This window comes from Vipera berus (genome assembly GCF_964194415.1).
Source record: "Vipera berus genome assembly, chromosome: 6".
In the NCBI taxonomy this organism is placed as follows: Eukaryota; Metazoa; Chordata; class Lepidosauria; order Squamata; family Viperidae; genus Vipera; species Vipera berus.
In genome coordinates, this window is record NC_138208.1 from 40,048,540 (window position 1) to 40,067,423 (window position 18,884).

Genomic DNA, 18,884 nt, shown 5'->3' on the forward strand with positions numbered 1-18,884 from the left:
GTCTGTGGAAGGCACTGTTCAATTCCTAATCTTAAAGAAGTTTTCATCAGCAGGTCAGCATCATTCATCCCTTTCTTTTATTTTGCTTTCAGCAGCAAAATACCTTGAACCAGTCTTGAGTTTCTACTTTTAAAGAGAAAGCACTAGGATAGTTCACTACCTTGTAAGGTCCCTGGCCCTTTCTTAAATTTGAGATACCCATTAAAAGTCTAATCAGGCAACTAAAACAGAGGCTTCTTGATTGTTATTTGGTGCATAAATTTCCTAACAATTTTAGTTTTGGGTGTAGATATTCTGAGCATGCCCAAGATGGCGGACGTGCAGGGCTGAGCTCCATTAGGAGCTTCGGCAATTTTAGCAATGTGGCGACCCTGGGGAGCTTCACAGTGATATTTGGGTCCTGTGAAGGTTTCGGGTGAGGAGGAGGAGGACGAGGACGAGGGAGCTGAGCTTTGGTGCCTGCCTTAAGAACGCCTACATGGTTTGCCTGGCTCTGGGAGCCTGGACTCACCGAGGGCTCCGAGGACTCCGAGGACTCTCTGAGGACTCTCTGAGGACTTTCTGAGGATTGCCAGCTGAGCCCGGAGGAGCCTGGAGGAGCCCGGGGGAGTTTCGGGAGTTTCTGGACGGCTTGGTGGACGTGGAGGAGCTGAACAGAGCCCCGTGTTGTGTGGCGCCGATCAGCTGTTTATCGGTGCCGCAGGGACCCGGCGAACTCCGATGGAGGCTGTTGGAGGCGGAGGAGCTGGGCGGAGCCCCGAGGGAGACTGCGGAGGCTGCTGAGGCGCCTGGAAAGACCTTGATTTTTTGCTGAAGCTCCGCTCAGTGTGGCTCCGACCGGCTGACCGTTTGTGCATCGGAGGTCCCGAGACCCCTTCCACGGAGCCTGGTGGTGTTCCTGAGATCTGTGACGCCCGGATTAATTGTTTACAGCTCGGTGATGCTCCGGAACGCCTTCCTGCTGCTTGGGAAGCTGCGTGTTGTTAGAATGACTATGAATCGCGGCTTGGAGCGGCGGGGGCGCGAAAATGCTGGAGTGGTGGAGACGTTGTTTAGCTGGTTTCCGAGATGGCTGACGGTGAAGGGAGCGGGCCTCTCTGATATGGTGACCTGGCCTGGTGGTGGAACGCGGACGCTGTTGCCTCGGACATTTGTGAGGCAAAACTTAATTTCTGCGCCGCCAGAAAATCATTGGACCATGTTGTGGTTTCCCTCCTTGACTGACTATCATCCAGTCTTTTTTGCAACATGGAAGTGACTTATGTAACCAGAATCCCTCCTACCATTTTGTGACCATGCCGGCTTATTAATCCTGATATATTTCATAGATTCTTTGCTCTAACTCCCTCCCCTTCTCCCCCCTCCCCTATAATAGAAGGCCCGGGTTGTAACCACTGTGGGAGAGTGGTTAAGTTTTTACATCTGCTGCCTCCCAGAGGTGAGAGCTCTGGGGGGTATTGCTCCCCCGGTTTGTATGTACCAGGTTGCCCCCCGGCTTTGACCGCCGTGAGAGGGCGGGATTCGATCTATCCCGGGATTTCCCAGCTCCAGTGGCAGTGGAGCTGGGCTGGCTCTCTGGACACTTGCCTTCGATTTATTTATTTTGAGATCCTCCCATGTTGAGTTGATCTGGTCTGCCTTGCTGTTTTTTTTGTCGGACTTGTTAAGATCATGCGTCTGACTTATTCGAGCACGACCTTATACGCTCTCAGGGGGGCCCCCCCATCCTGGGAGCGACCCGCCTTACTTTTTACACCTCCTCTTGATGAAGGGCCCGAGTGTTGGGACCCTGAGAGATGGCTGGGCATGGGTAGGGGCCTCCGATATAAGCCAAATAGGAGGCCCCTGGTTAGTTTTTTGGTTAAATTTTTTAGGAGGTTAGGGAGGGGGGTGGGAACTTCTTTTGGTTGTTCGGATATGGGGGGCAGTCCAGCAACCACTGTTCAGGCCAGGGCCGGGATTGATCGCGGAGGGGAGGAGCGGGGGTCGGTCGCCCCCGGGGCTCCAGGGCAAGTCGTGGGAATGCCTATTCCCACGACGTTAGGGAATGGCAGCAGGTGCAGGAACAGAGGGCCGTATCGACTCCAGGGAAGGCCTCTCCGCTACTTGCAAGCGGTGAGGCGTTCCGACCCTCTTGTTCTACCCTGAGGTCCCGGGAGTGAGGATGTGCAGCCTCCTGAGCTCCGGCTGGTGTACCTGAATGCCAGGTCTGTCGTTAATAAAGCTCCTCTCGTCCGTGACTTGGTCGAGGGTGAGCAGGCGGACCTGGCTTGCATCACGGAGACTTGGTTGGGCCCAGAGGGCGGTATTCCTCTGGCTGATCTCTGCCCACCAGGTTTCCGGGTGCTACACCGGCCTCGGGCTCAGGGTAGGGGTGGGGGAGTGGCTGTTGTTATGAGGGAGACCTTAGCTCCGCGGGAGGCCACCGTTCCGCAGATAGTCGGTTGTGAGTCTCTCTTTTTGAGATGCGGCCCTGGTGCGCAGTTGGGCTTGCTGCTGGTGTACCTTTCGCCTAGTCACGCAGCAGCAGCCCTGCCTGAGCTTCTCGATGTCCTCTCTGGGTTGGTGGTTGAGTTCCCGAAACTTATAGTTTTGGGGGACTTCAATCTACCATCTCTGGGAGGATCATCTGAGTTGGCTCGGGAGTTCATGGCTTCCATGACGTCCATGGACCTGACGCAAGTAATTTCAGGACCGACTCATGAGGGAGGCCACACCCTTGACCTAGTTTTCTTATCTGGGCGGTGGTTAGATGATCTTGGTGGGGGCTCCCCAATTATTATGCCCCTGTCATGGACCGATCATCATCTCCTGCGGCTGGTCTTCCGTTTTGCCACCCCCGGCCGTGGGTGTGTGGAACCAGTTAGATGGTACCGCCCCAGACGCTTAATGGATTCCGCGAGATTCCAGGCAGCGCTGGGGTCCCCACCTGCCTCCCCCACTCACAGCTCGGCAGATGCCTTAGTGGAAGCTTGGGAAAGGGCAGCCACTGAGGCTCTTGACCGAGTTGTACCCTTGCGGCCCCTGACCCGATGCAGATCCCGTCGAGCTCCATGGTTCTCCGCGGAGCTCCGGGAGATGAAGCGCCGGAGACGGGGCCTAGAGAGCGGTTGGAGGTCCAGCCGATCTGAATCCGACCGATTGCGACTAAGAACCCATATTAGGTCTTATCTCGCTGCGATAAGGGTGGCGAGGTCTAATCACTTCGCTACCCTTATCGCGTCCGCAGATAATCGCCCGGCCGCTCTGTTTAGGGTGACTCGCTCCCTCCTTAATCAGGAGGTGAGGGAGGAACCCTTGCAGGGTCGTGCCGAGGAGTTTAACAATTATCTGTCGGACAAAATCACTCGGATTCGGACCGGTCTGGACTCCGACTGGGCAGAGTCTGGCGATCAGGACGCGGGTGGTCTTGTCGATATCACTTGGGAGGAGTTTGATTCTGTGACTCCGGAGGAAGTGGACAGGATTATGGGGAGACTGAGCTCCACCACATGTTTATTGGACCCGTGCCCTTCCTGGCTGATTTATGCAGCCCGGGAGAGGACACGCAGCTGGTTCCAGGCAGTTATATCAGCTTCTTTGAGTGAGGGTAGCTTCCCTGCCGTCTTGAAAGAGGCGGTGGTGAGGCCCCTCCTCAAGAAGCCTGCCTTGGACCCAACTGTATTGAACAACTTTCGTCCGGTCTCCAACCTTCGCTTTCTTGCGAAGGTTGTTGAGAGTGTGGTGGCGCATCAGCTCCCTTTGGTCCTGAATGAAGCGGATTATCTAGACCCGTACCAATCGGGTTTCAGGCCCGGGCACAGCACGGAGACGGCATTGGTCGCGCTGGTGAATGATCTCTGGAGGGCTCGGGACAGGGGTCATTCCTCTGTTCTAGTCCTATTGGACCTCTCAGCGGCTTTCGATACCATCGACCATGGTATCCTGCTGCGGCGTCTCAGGGGATTGGGAGTGGGAGGCACGGTTTTACAGTGGTTCTCCTCCTATCTCCAGGGACGCTCGCAGTCGGTGTTGACAGGAGGGCAGAGGTCGACCGCGAGGTCTCTCGTTTGTGGAGTTCCTCAGGGGTCGGTCCTCTCGCCTCTCCTGTTCAACATCTATATGAAACCGCTGGGTGAGATCATTCGTGGCTTTGGAGTTGGGTATCATCAGTACGCTGATGATACCCAGCTTTTTCTTTCTACCCCAAACCACCCCAGTGATGCCCTCAACGTGATGTCCCGTTGCCTGGAGGCGGTTCGGGTCTGGATGGGGAGGAACAGACTTCAACTCAACCCCGACAAGACCGAGTGGCTTTGCATACCTTCATCCCGGGTCTATTCGGATATTCCATCTCTTTCTATGGGGGTGAATTATTACCCCCCGTAGATAGGGCTCGCAACTTGGGAGTCCTCCTAGATTCGCGGCTTACCTTGGAAGATCACATGGTGGCCGTGACTAGGGGGGCTTTCGCCCAGGTTCGCCTGGTGCGCCAGTTGCGGCCCTATCTAAGCCGGGATGATTTATGCACGGTCACTCACGCGCTCGTGACCTCTCGTCTAGACTACTGCAACGCCCTCTACATGGGGCTTCCCTTGAGGACCACCCGGAGGCTCCAACTGGTACAGAATGCAGCCGCGAGAGTTGTGTTGGGAGTTTCCCGATACTCCCACGTGACACCTCTGCTCCGTGAGCTGCATTGGTTGCCAGTTGTCTTCCGGGTGAGATTCAAGGTGCTAGTAATGGTGTTCAAAGCCCTCCATGGCATGGGGCCGGAGTACCTCAGGGAACATCTGCTGCCGGCATCAAGCTCCCTGCGCCCTGTGCGTTCCCACAGAGAGGGCCTCCTCAGGGTGCCACCGGTCAGAGAATGCCGTCTGGTGGCCCCCAGGGGGAGATCCTTCTCTGTGGGCGCCCCGGAGCTATGGAACCAGTTACCGGTTGAGCTCCGGACGGCGCCCGATCTGCGCTCCTTTCGCCGCGATCTGAAAACATACTTGTTCGAGCAAGCCGGCCTGGCCTGAGGGGGGATTGGTGGGGTTTTTTATCATTCTTATTGGGGTTTTTACTATGTATCTATTGTATTTTAATCGGGCATGCATTTAATTATCTTTTAATTTTTGTAAATTTCTGTGTTTTATTCTTGCCCTGTACACCGCCCTGAGTCCTTCGGGAGAAGGGCGGTATAGAAATGATAATAAATTAAATTAAATTAAATTAGATATATTTCTACCATTACAATTCTTCCTTCTTTATCTGAGTACACTAATCTAGAATCTATTGTCTCTTTAATGTATACAGCGACCCCCCTTTTTTCTGGTGTGCTGATGCATAATAAAGATTGCCAATTTTTGAATATTCCAATAATTTATGATGCTGTTCTTTTATGTGTGTCTCTTGCAAACAAATTATGTCTATATTCAATTTCTGTAATTTCCTGAAAATTTTGTTTCTTTTTGATGGGGAGTTTAGTCCATTTACATTTACTGAAAAGATTCCATTTTCTTTCTCCATTTCCATTTCCATTATTTATATTTGGGTGTAGTCGATCTCGTAGTCCTCTGTTCTCTGGCAGTTCCTTCACCTTCACCCTCTTGTTCATTTTTCTCTTTCTGTTCTCCTGTTTGTGCAATTGCTCCTTGGATTGTCTCTTCCATTTGCTTCTATTCCTTACTCTCCCCTTGTCGTTGTTGGATTCCTTCATTCAAAATTGCTCTATTCCTTACTTCAAAGTCCTCTGCTTTCCAGATTGAATCCAGTTGATATCTTGTGTTGTTCCAATTTATTAAAATGCCTTCCGGCATTAGCCATCTGAAGTTTATGCCTTTGGCAATCAGTTTTGTAGTTAAGAAATGGTAGTGTCTTCGAGTATCTCTTACTCTTTTGGGTATCTGCTTTAAAACCACAATTTCTTTATTTTTATATTGTAATGGCTCGTCTCTCACTTTTCTCAGTACTTCATCCCTTGTTGTTTTCTTTATAAACCTTACATGTACTTCTCTTGGTAGTCTGTTTTTCCTTGCACAGCTTGAGTTCATGTGAAATATTTCATCAATCTCCATTTGAATTTCTCCTCTATCTGCCTTTAGAGCCTCTGCCAGAAGCTCAATGATCACAGCTGCTATGTTTCCTTCTTTGTCCTCAGGGATATTTTGGAATCTCAAATAGTGTCCGCCTTCTCCATCTCTAAGATCTTAACTGCCCACTCTAGGTCTTGATTTGCTTGTTCTAATTTTTCATTTTCTTGTAATAACATTTCCTTCTTTTTATCAATATACTCTGAATTATTTTCCATGTTCTGGATTCTTTGTTCATTTTTAATAATCATTTGGTTTTGAGTTCAAATTGTTCCTTTATATCCAGGATTTCTTCGCTTACTTTCTCAAGTTTACTTTGTGTCTCTTCATGATTTTTTTGCATCAACTCTTGAATCAGTTTTAATGAGGCCTGCATTTCATTTTGGGCAGTGTTTACTTTCCCACATTGTAACATTGTTTCAATAGTTCCCTGGGTTGTTGGGCTAGATTGTCCCACAGAGGGTGCAGAAGAGGTTTTCTTCATAAGTCTGGTAATGTTTGATTTACTCATTTTCAGCTCACACTCTTAGACCAAAATCCAAAGTGTAAAAAGGAGCCAGCTGTTTTAGGCCAAATCCACCTCCTCCAGTCAAGTGTTTGATTTAAAATGTTCTCTTTCTCCAGATAGTGTCTGTTTGGTTTTAACCAGAGTCAACAAATATGAGTATGAGAAGTCTTTTTCCTTGTAATCTCACACCAAGGCACTTTGTTGTTTGCAGGTGTCTTTAAAGTCTTTTTTTTTAAAAAAACACTTTTTTCTTTCTTTTTTTTTCAGTTTGTTGGTACTGTCGTTTCTTCTTTCACCACTAGATGTCCTCCTTGGCTTATTTATCAATGTCCGATATTCCTTAAAACGCTTTCCCCTTATTATAATTGTTTGTCGCCTTTAAATTAATCCTTCGGGGGGGGGGTCTCTACTTTTTCAGCTTTTTCCCATCAGGCACTCAATGTTTTATAATCCATAAGGAGAAGGAAAAAACTCTAGCTCACCCAGTCTCAGCACGCTATTGACAATTAGCTGTTTTGCGGAGCTTTCCTTCTAGCTGGGGACGACTTGGGCTGCCTCAGCTCACCTGGCAGCCTTTCTTATGGCCCTTCAGAGGGGTTCTTCAGTACACTCAGATCTGCTTCCACCTGATTTGAGCTCCTGGAGTGTTCCTCCTTCTTCATTGCCCCTCTAGGGCAACTTTCCGACCCTTTAAGGGTTGCTGGGCGAAGTGAAACCAAACTGGAAAGCCGGAGCGCCAGCTTCTTCCATCCATCCCATCAACGGCCAAACCCACATAAAACTTTCTTTTGTAGTGTTATTTTAACCAAGCAATTTTTAAAAATCTCTCTGTACATGTGCTTCTTGTCTCGGGCTAATGGAGGTTCCTGTGCAAGCGTAGTATAGAGAAGCAAAACAGCATTATGTTATTCTAAATGCCCTTCATTTGTAATTATTTCTAATACAGCTTGCAGTCTAACAATTCTATTAAGCATATAAACAAGAGTCCTACATTCCATCTTCTGCCCAAGAGTCCTACATTCCATCTTCTGCCCAAGTAACAGGCTCTTCTGGGGCAGTTCATTTGAGGGTGTGATCTGTTAAATTGGTGCATAAAGTAGACAGTTGGGGAATGTTTGCCAGGGGATTTTGCGTTAGCGTTGGGGGTCTCTTGGTGGCTTTGCAAGTGAGATTTTGACTAGTCAGGGGAGTAAAATTTATTTCACGCGCTTCCCAAGGCCATTGTTCACCCATGTTAGTACCCACACACATGTAACAATTAATCATGAAGCAATTCTTTTGGGTCAGATCAATAAAAAGGTTCTTTGGTACTGAGGGAATCTCAGTTGTGATTTCCAGTTCATTGTGAAAAGAGTGAAAAACTCAAAAATGTTTCTGGGATGGTGGTATAATAGTGTCAACTTGAAGCCATAAACATTTGTGTTTGGTTCCATCGATAGCTAGTCCAAAGGATGATGAGAAGTACACTGGTCTGATTATCTCAAAGCACACCAGGTTGCAGGAATCAGCATTGCACTGGGAAATGCTGACTCCTTTAATCACATTGAATTTTCCTCTGATTGTGCCAGGTTGGGTAGGATGTATTTTGCATCAAATGAGTAGACCTGTCTCCACATTTAGTCCATTTAGCTTGATTATAGTCAATAGTTTTGCATGCATCAAAGGAGACTCTGGCACTATCTATAAGTCTCATGTTATTCTTCTCAAGAGGTAATGTCTGTGCATCCCTCCATAAGTCCAGGTTTGAAGTTGTTGTAGGCCTTTAAGGTATTGACAGAAGCATAACAAATGACCCTAACCCCCACTTTGCAAGTGGAATATGTAGTCTTGTTATAAACACAACTTCCTTTTGTTCCTTTAATTATTGGACCCATGGTCTGAAGAAGGTGCGGGGGGGGGGGGGGAACAGCAGCAACAAAGTAAAAAAAAAGTAGCAATACACAGTCAATATATTATGAACCTGACTTCCAGGGTAGTCCAGTCCATTGAAGTTTTCTCCTAGTTAAATGGAAACAGTTCAACAGGCGAGGCAGGTTGAAGTTAGGCCATCCAGCTACTGGGCTTGCCATTGGAGAGGGAAAGATGGAACAAATCTTTCATGGACCCAAACCTTGATTCCTCCCACTTCTCACTGTAGTTGAGATGCTCAGGAGGATTTGACGAGGGTGGGACCACTTAGGGCTGGTATAGGTGACAGTTCTTTCACATAAACCCACTCTCCAGGAATGATGGTTAGAGACAGGTGGTAGGGCCTGTACTGGAATAGAAGACAAAACCTGCACCAGATTATGCAAATACTGAGTAACTTTCTTCTCTTCTTCATTGACATTCTTGAACCTTCGTGCAATTGCCATCCATCATTTCTAGGTTTTCCAGAGCTGAGGCCTGTATTGAAATGGCCTTACCACTAGATGGCACAACCTGTCCAGCCACTGTGTACATCCCACATCTATAAGCTTTCAAAAAAACCTAAACACATTCTTTAACTCCTCCTTCTCAAACATTTACTTCCTTCTGCGTGCCATTTCTGCAGCTTCTGCACCAACTTCACGTGAGTTAACTCTTTCCCTTACTATTAATCAATCTTCTTTCTTTCCAAATTTTTGAAAAGTGTCCACATTTTCTTCAGCTGAACAACCTCAGAGCCTGGCTCAGAGCCCACAGGCTTGAGCTAACCAGAGGGAGGGAAAGCCCCTCCCCAGCCTCCACCAACATTCTCTCTTCCCCCATCTATCATGCCCTTTTTCCCTTTTGCTACCTATTTTGCTATATCCATCTACAAATAAGTCAGGCCAATCCTTTGTCTGCAATTCTATCACTTCATGTTCTAATCAGACTAATTCACTGAGCTTAAGAATTGGGCAGGTTTCAAATCAACTGGTTTCTTTCTCCCAGCCCAGTCCTGAGCTAACACACCAGAATCAACATTCATAAAGAGATAAAAAGGTTTCTCTAAGTTGGGGAAGTTCAAAACAGGTGCTCCCAATAAAATAAACAGCAACTTCACAAGGAAAAGAAAACAAGCTTAATGAGATATTCTGAGTTAATGTACTGAAAATATATGTGTATGCAAAGACTTAAACTAGAGCATCAAGCTTTTAAAAACATTTACAAATCTAAGCAAAATACTGCAGAATAATTTCATTTGGTTGATGAGTATATACATATGGCTAACTAACATTCAAACCTTAAAAAAAATCCAGTGTGTTCCAGTGCCAAGTCTTTCTTTGAGTTCTTATTTGATTACAATCTTCATCAAACAAACTCTTCTTTGTTCTACAGACAACATAGCTATAATCTCTGCTGCCTTTTCACCCCCTCCTTCCCTCCTTTCCCTCCACCTGCAGGCCAGAGTTAAGCAGAGAGAGAAAAAAGTTTTTAAATGATCACCCAAAGAAGCCTGCCCTGGACCCAGCGATTTTAAACAACTATCATCCTGTCTCCAACCTTCGCTTCCTGGCGAAGGTTGTTGAGAGTGTGGTGGCGCATCAGCTTCCTCTGTTCCTGGAGGAAACTGATTATCTGGACCCGTACCAATCGGGTTTCAGGCCCGGGTACAACATGGAGACGGCATTGGTCGCACTGGTGAATGATCTCTGGCGGGCTCAGGACAGGGGTTGCTCCTCTGTCCTAGTTCTATTAGATCTCTCAGCGGCGTTTGATACCATCGACCATGGTATCCTATTGCGGTGTCTCAGGGGGTTGGGAGCGGGAGGCACTGTTTTGCAGTGGTTCTCCTTTCTCCTGGGCCACTCGCAATCGGTGTTGACAGGAGGGCAGAGGTCTGCCCCGAGGCCTTTTGTTTGTGGAGTTCCTCAGGGTTCAGTTCTCTCTCCCCTCCTGTTCAACATCTACATGAATCCGCTGGGTGAGATCATTCGTGGTTTCAGGGTGGGGTATCATCAGTATGCTGATGATACCCAACTTTTTTTCTCAACCCCGAACCAACCCAGTGATGCCCTCGCCGTGATGTCTCGTTGCCTGGAGGCGGTCCAGGTCTGGATGGGGAGAAACAGGCTTCATCTCAATCCTGCCAAGACTGAGTGGCTGTGCATACCGGCATTTTGGACTAACCAGTCCATTCCATCTTTAATGATGTTGGGTGAAGTGTTACCCCCCCGTCGATAGGGCTTGCAACTTGGGCGTCCTCCTGGATTCGCGGCTCAGTTTTGAAGATCATATAGGAGCCGTTACCAGGGGGGCCTTTGCCCAGGTTCGCCTGGTACGCCAGTTGCGGCCTTACCTGGACCGAGATGCCCTGCGCACAGTCACTCATGCACTCATGACCTCCCGATTGGACTACTGCAACGCTCTCTACATGGGGCTGCCCTTGAGGACCACTCGGAGGCTTCAGCTGGTGCAGAATGCAGCCGCACGGGTTGTGATGGGGGTTTCCCGATACTCCCATGTAACACCTCTACTCCGTGAGCTGCATTGGCTTCCGGTTGCCCTCCGGGTGAGATTCAAGGTGCTGGTGATGACCTATAAAGCCCTAAATGGCTTGGGTCTGGGATATTTGAGGGAACACCTGCTGCCGGCATCAAGCTCCCTTCGTCCTGTGCGCTCCCACAGGGAGGGTCTCCTCAGGGTACCACTGGTAAAAGATTGCCGGTGGACAATACCCAGGGGGAGGGCCTTCTCTGTGGGTGCACCGGCCCTTTGGAACCAGCTGCCTGTAGAGCTTAGGACTGCCCCTGACCTTCGGTCATTCCGCTGGGACCTGAAGACCTGGCTCTTCGAGATTTCTGACCTAGACTGAGAGTATTAACTGGGGCTTTAATTGTATTTTTAATTGTAATTGGGTTTTTTATTTCAAGGTTAGTGTAATTATTTTAATTGTTTTTAATTTTTGTAACTTGTTGCATTGTTTTAAAAAATCCTGTGAACTGCCCTGAGTCCTACGGGAGAAGGGCAGTATATAAGTTTAATAAAATAAATAAATAAATAAAATAAATCTTCCTCCTTCTCCCTTTTGCTGTCTCTCTCTTCCAAAGAAAAAAGAAAAAAAAAACCGTAGCAAGCCAGTAACGAAGAAGGCTGAACAAAATTAAAAAAAAACTGCACAGGGATCTCAGCCCCTTTTGAATTTCTCTCACATCATTCTTTCAACAAAATAGTTTTCTTTCTTCACATTCTCATGCAAACACCTTTTACTTAGTCCACCACCACCACAACAACAAAATCTGAAATTTACTGTTTCTTCCACAGCCTGGGGTGGTGTGGAAGAACTCACACACATGCATTTGCACATTCAGCATACTCACACATTCAGTATACTCACACATTCATTTCCATTCAAACTGCTTGCATAAACAATTTCGCATACAGATATTTCATTTTCATGCTTATTCCAGGCAAAGCATTTATTTTTAAATAAGGCTGATAATAGGGATGGTTTCCAAGGACAGTAGATGGTGCCAGTGTCTAACAGAAAGAAATTGAATGTATATCCAAAGAGCCAGATTAGAGAGGGGAAAAAAACTTGCATTCAGTTCTTCTTTCAATTTTTCTTTTCTTTCTTTTCTTCCGTGGCTGAAGTTGATAAAAAGATAAGCTGGCCAGATGGAGGTGTACAAAATTTTGCAACATTGCTTTCTTGAAGATAATTTTTACTGCCACAATTTCAGTGTTCTCCAATGGGTTAACACGCACCTTACTGGAATCAAGGCCCCTCCTCTTCCCTTAAACACCAGTTCCTTTGCTCAGTGTAAATGAATGACCCCCTAGAGATTTCCCAATATCTTTCCTTCGATTATTGGGACTGGCCATGTCCTCTCTTATGCGGGAGTCCCTTACAGGGGGGTGGGTTTCCTTAACAGTTACACAGTTTTCAGACATTTCACACACACACACACACACACACACACTCCCCCAACCTCCTGATCGTTCTAGAATGTTTGTTTCTACTTACCAAATTTCTCCTGTGTTCTTGTCTCCTTCTACCATCACTCAGATGAGATAGAAGTTTCCTTAAATGTTCAGGGTTCAGACAAACTCATGTCTTCTGGCAGCTGGCCAGTTCAAAAGTCACCAGACACAAAGGGTCTGGGAGCACTCTTGACTTTATACTGACCTGCTCCAGTTTTCCTAGATGTCGTGCTGAGTCACAACAGGACTCGTTCACAGGGAGTTCCAATGAAAAACTATCTTGAAGAAATGCAACCTTCAATATTGCTGTTCAGGCACCAGAAATGTAAGGTCCCTGGCCCTTTCTTAAATTTGAGATACCATTAAAAATCTAATCAGGCAACTCAAACGGAGGCTTCTTGAGGAAACAGCACTTTATTTTCTATCGAAATAAGTCCTGGGTGGGAACATAATCTGAACACTGGCAGCATTGCATTCAGAAGTGTCACTCCTTAGAAAGTTAGTAGAATTGCTTTATAAACTTTGTTAGCCAATGGAAATCAGACAACAGAGCCATTACATCATAAGGAAGATATAAATCATTCCTGTACACTCCCCATATTCCCTCCTCCAGCACATCTCATCCATGTACATTTTCCCACGCTTGCATGAAATTTGTCCCTGACGCAAACACTGATTACAAAAGTGAGCTAGCAATAGAGATAGCTAAACTATTTCTTTTTGTTCCAGTTACAGAACCCTTCAACCTGAAATATTTTTTCTTCATATTCTTGTGAAAACAATCCTGAATGGTCACACATTTCATTTTGCAGCAGCACACAGTTATTGAATTAACAACAAAACTTAAATCTCATAATTCATACTCTTAGCTCCTGGCTACAGGGCTAGGAATACAATTATTTCTCTAAAATTGTTGACCAGCCTTTGATGGGACTTCAGGGTTTGATTACAGGTAATCCTTGACTTATGACTATAATGTTGTTAAGCAAGGTGCCTAACCCTAACTCTGTGGGCCCTGACATGGTCATTAAGGTCCTGGGAGATTTAATACAGGCCTCGCCAACCCTGATACCCCATATTTTGCTTCCCGCCCTATTGGTTCCTTGCAGGTCAAAGATCAAGAACGGCATGAAATTCCCAAAAACAAAGGTTAGCTTAAAAAAGGAGGCAGACTAGATATTTGTAGATAATGGAAATTATTATATGTGCAATTGTATTTGTGCATAGCAATTATAACTTTGACTACATGTTCATAGTATAAATGTACATGAGTTTATGTATTTGATAACTATGCATAAGATTCTGGCAGTATAATTTTAAATGCTTAAAAAAGATACACAATTCTTTCAAAATCCAATTAAATGGACCCTTTTGAACCTATTGAAGTGTTCCTGGTCTACAGCTGCCATCGGCTCTATAAGTGGTTGATAACAGTTAGGGAATGGCAACTGTAGTGTCATTTCACCTGCAAACCCCAATTGGAAAGTATGATTTATATGATCAGTAAAGTGGTATTATTCCTCTCTTTTTTCTCAGTATGTCTACTCTTGAGATAGAAATGATAAATATATGGAGAGAGGAAAAGAGAAAGGCAATAAAAATATAAATAGATACAATGCGAGGAACTTGTTTAATATTTTGAATTTGCTGTCCCAGAAACACCCTAGGATGTTTTCCTATTGCAGGGGTGCTTCCTTTAATATCCCATATGTGGCCAACAAAATTTGATTGCAAAATGGTCAAAAACTGTTATTTTTGCATGATTTTGAAGGTTGCAGGTGTTCAAACCCATGATTAGAAAAAAAACCCAGCTTCCATAATACAAAACACTTTAATTCCCATTTTAACCACACCAGCAATTTTTGAAAATGTATGAAAATAATATTGGGTGATCAAGTTTCCTATGATTCACCAGCAGAACAGAAGCTCCTGACCCAGAAGGTCTCTGTCCCCATGCATCTGGAATGAAAATTATAGGCTACAATAGAAAAACTGACCAAGCAGCTGGTACAGTTTAGGAATAATAGAGTGGATCGTATGGACTTACAAAATGGCTGCCATGGAGCTTGTTTGTTCATATGGTGGATAACTATTCACAAATCACCCATTGACAAAAAGGCAAACTGGTGAAATGATTTTCTGCCTTCACATCTAATATGGATGTTGTTTCACTCTTTAATTTATCTATTTTCTCCCAATAAGTAGACACAATATTGCTTTACACCTACAAACGAAATCATTTTTATGTATACTTATATGGGCAAGAAGCAGTACTGGGAAGATTGTGTTGATTATTTATGAATACAGCATTCCAAGAAGCATTTTGCCCATGTAAGTAGTGTTCATAGTACTCTTAAAGAAGAGTTTAAAATTCAGGAATTCAGGCCACTTGTATCTTAAAGAAGAACCTTCTGTAAACCCAATCTACAGTACAGGTTATTTAATTTCTTATAGTGGAAATATTAAGATAGTTCTTTGTCTAGAAGGGAAGAGATTAATGTAAATCTTATGCCTTATATAATACATCAATGGGTTTCCTGTAAAATCAAAAACACTGTTTGACATTTCACTTTATTCTAGAGTCATTTTCAGGGCTAACTTTAAATGTTACAACCAATGCTTTGATTTCTTTTAATTCATTTCTACTTTAATTTAAAGCTGAGACTGATAATACTGCTGCATTCTGAGAAAGCAGAACACAGTGAAGAAAGTTTTCCAAATGTGTCTGACAACAGGCCAGTTTGGATATTTAGCACTCCCATTTCAGATGGGCACTCTTCATGCCAATCAGAGTGGTTTTATGTGCAGAAATAACTAAGCTTATTTTGCCAATCTGTATGTTGAGATGCAGCTGGGTCTGTTTATCACTCCTTTGCCTGAAGAAAGAACCACACAAGTGGATCATTGAAGGAACAAATAAAGAAAGATTCATTCTGTACCATCCTAAGCCATATTGCTTCATAAAGTAAATCCAAATATACATGCCATTCAAATCAATACTTCTTTGATTCACACACCTGTCGTAACTTAAGCATCCATATCTAGTTGTAAGTTATCTTTTTGGGTAGAACAAATGGCAAAAGAAGGAGGAAGGGGAGCTACAACTAATAAACTCCATGCAATGGGAAAAAAGCAAAGGGACATACTGCCAAAATCTTATTATGCCTGATAGACAGTAAGGTCTTTGATGGAACACTTCTCAGGATGCCAATGAAATTGCTCTACCTTGCTTCTAGGGGAGGAAAGATGGCCTAGACACATATGTTATAGTGCTTTATGTATTTAATTGTTTCATCCTGCTTCATAGAAAGCTCCAGCATATATAGATTGGGTTGCATGCTTATCTGATGTTGTGTCAATAGTGAATGATGTTAATAAGTATATAGTGAATATTTTGTGAGCTAAGTACAAAGTACAAAGTCTTTATTTCAGTCACTGAATAGATCCAGTGACTGAAATCACTTTTTTAATCTTCAGAAAATAGTTCAATTTTTGTTTTTGTTTCTCCTGTCTACAGGCCCTATAAGCAGTATTTTGGTGAACAAATATGGCAGTAGGCCAATCATGATTGCTGGGGGGATATTGGCTTCATTTGGAATGATTGCCTCTTCATTCTGCAACAGCGTCTTGCAACTTTACATATGTGTCGGTGTAATTGGAGGTAATATAACAATATCATTTTATTTGTTTCTCCTGATGTTCTCCTTCAGCATTCACCTTTGGATTCTGTATCTAATTGATTGATTAGTTCATTCCTTCCTTCAGGTTAGGATGTTGCGAGGTTTGCATAATTCTTTCAGCAATGCTTTGCAATTACAAGAGAATAATTGATTGGTTCCTGGCAGTATTTATCATAATCATTGACTTTCAATTTTATACAGGTTCTTTTAGTTTCTCATTATTCTACCCTATAGGTATCCTTATAAAGAATTCACAATTTAGAGAATATGCCAAAATACCCATTTTCCTTACCAAGTTATAAGTTTATTCTAAAAGTGGCCTATTGGGGCATCTGATGAACAGGCAGTTCTAACTAAAAAGTTTGAAGCAGACTTAAATGGAATGAAACAATGTACTAAAACTCAAATATATACTATATGGTCCCTTTTAAGAAAATTTCCTTTTCACTAAATTCTCAAAGTTAAAGCATTGATAGCTTCATAAATATATTCAAGACATATATTTTTTGTTGATCAGCTACTTTCTGGAAAGTTGCAGCAACTTTACCAAACATACTTATGCAATAGTCTGGTCCACACATGATTGATAATTTATATATACTGTATATATGATATTATAGTTACAATTTTTGTGTCACTCCAAATACACAATTTGGGCAAGTTGGATCATAACCAGCTGCAAGATTCAGCTTAAATTAATTGCCTTTTAAAGTAATTTTTGTGGCAGACTCACCTGTTTAGCCTGTGCATACCAACTACAGCCATAGTGACTTGTTTGTCTGAAAACAAGTGGTGTGTGCATACCAACTACAGCCATAGTGACTTGTTTGTCTGAAACCAAGTGGTGGGATTCAGTCAGTTTGCACCACTTTGGCAGAACTGGTAGCTAATTTCTTGTTGCCCAGGCCCAGAATGGATTTTCACCACTGCTGAAATCCTATAGGAGGAATACAGATTAAGTCAATGCAGAACACGTTTTAGGATACCTTTCTATCCAAAGAAAGATCTATAACAACTCTGATGAAAATTTGAATTATGCTTATGACAATTAAAATTGAAAAATAAAGTTGACTTAGCAAATGATAGGGCATATTAGTAAGATATTACTGAAGCAAAACAAAGCAAAACTTGTTTCATTATCACAAACACACTATCTTATATAAGTTATGTATTTTTTCATAAAAAAAGTTCTTTAATAATAGAGGGGGGTAGAATAGGGAAAAATAGGTTCCCCAATGTTTTTATATCTAATGCCATATAATGATATGTGGGATGAATAGACTGTTTGCATGCTTAGGCCAGTCCCTTCTACTTGACCTGCAAAGATCCTTATATCTGTATAGAGAAAACTAGTGTGTATTTCCAGACTTCATGGTGAAAACAGAGGGTTGCATTTGCTGAGTAATAGCCCATGTGTGTTAATTATTTTAAGCTTATTTTATGTGTTCCTATTCAAACCTAAGCAATGGATAAAACTAAAAGCAGAGGATTTAGACTTCTAAAATTTGCCTTTTTTATAGAAAAGTGACATTTAATAACTCCTGTGCAATGAACCAAGGGCAAATTGGATTGTAGCATAGCAAAATATACAAACAATGTCTTCAAGATCTTTTTATCATTTTCCCTTGTTATTTTGATGTCTGCAACTTGGATTGGCCATCACTAAAGCTTTTGCTTTTATTGCATCTCCATAGAAGAAAATGAGGGAAATTACTGTGGCATATTGGTGACATTAAAGCATGTGGGAAGCAATGCCTTTTTGTATTTATCTGCCAGGGCCAGTGGCTCTTTTGCAAGGCCTTTCAAATGCCTACAAGTTGGCATTTTCACATTTGGGGGAGATGGGAGAGGCAATTTTGACTGATTGGAGAGATTTGTTGCAATTTATTAAATGCAGTAATGTTTTATTTTTTTCTTCTATTGTTTTAGGTTTGGGTTTAGCTTTCAACTTGCAACCTGCCTTGACGATGATTGGCAAATATTTTTATAAAAAGCGTCCCATTGCTAATGGACTGGCCATGGCAGGAAGTCCTGTCTTTCTAAGTACTCTGGCACCCTTGAATCAGTTTCTTTTTAATGCTTTTGGTTGGAAAGGAAGTTTCCTCATTCTGGGAGGACTTCTTTTAAATTGCTGTGTGGCTGGGTCACTTATGAGGCCTGTTGGACCAAAACCTGTTCAGGCCATCAAAAAAGATGTGGAAAAAGCAACTGGAGATTCCACTTTGCACAAGAATGATAAGAAATCGGTCTGGCAAACCATCAACAAATACTTAGATTTAACCCTCTTCAAACACAGGGGCTTTTTGATTTATTTGTCTGGAAATGTTATCATGTTTCTTGGCTTCTTTGCTCCAATTGTGTTCTTAGCTCCTTATGCCAAGCACAAAGGAATTGATGAATATTCGGCAGCTTTTTTACTCTCTATCCTAGCTTTTGTAGATATGTTTGCCAGGCCATCAATGGGTTTAATTGCAAACTCCAAATACATCCGGCCCAAAATCCAGTACTTCTTTAGTTTTGCTGTTTTGTACAATGGGGTCTGCCACATCCTGTGCCCATTGGCTGAAACGTATACGGGCCTGGTTGTGTATGCTGTACTTTTTGGACTTGCATTTGGAATGGTTAGCAGTGTGCTTTTTGAGACATTGATGGATCTTGTTGGTGCGCCAAGATTCTCCAGTGCAGTAGGACTCGTCACAATTGTGGAGTGCTGTCCTGTCCTTTTAGGCCCACCTATGGGAGGTAAGTATGGAGATGATGAAGGTGATGATG

The 18,884-nt window shown here is 43.8% G+C and overlaps 1 protein-coding gene across 2 annotated transcripts in view; it reads left to right on the plus strand.

Annotated features, from left to right (window-relative positions):
- The window catches only part of SLC16A7 (solute carrier family 16 member 7), a 149,753-nt gene that overhangs the window by 112,178 nt on the left and 18,691 nt on the right, over nt 1-18,884 (plus strand). For both annotated transcript variants that reach the window (XM_081331697.1, XM_081331698.1), the window contains 2 exons: nt 15,950-16,093; nt 18,042-18,854. In XM_081331697.1, the coding sequence (XP_081187823.1) occupies nt 15,950-16,093; nt 18,042-18,854 (957 nt within the window). The remainder of the gene's footprint in view (nt 1-15,949; nt 16,094-18,041; nt 18,855-18,884) is intronic.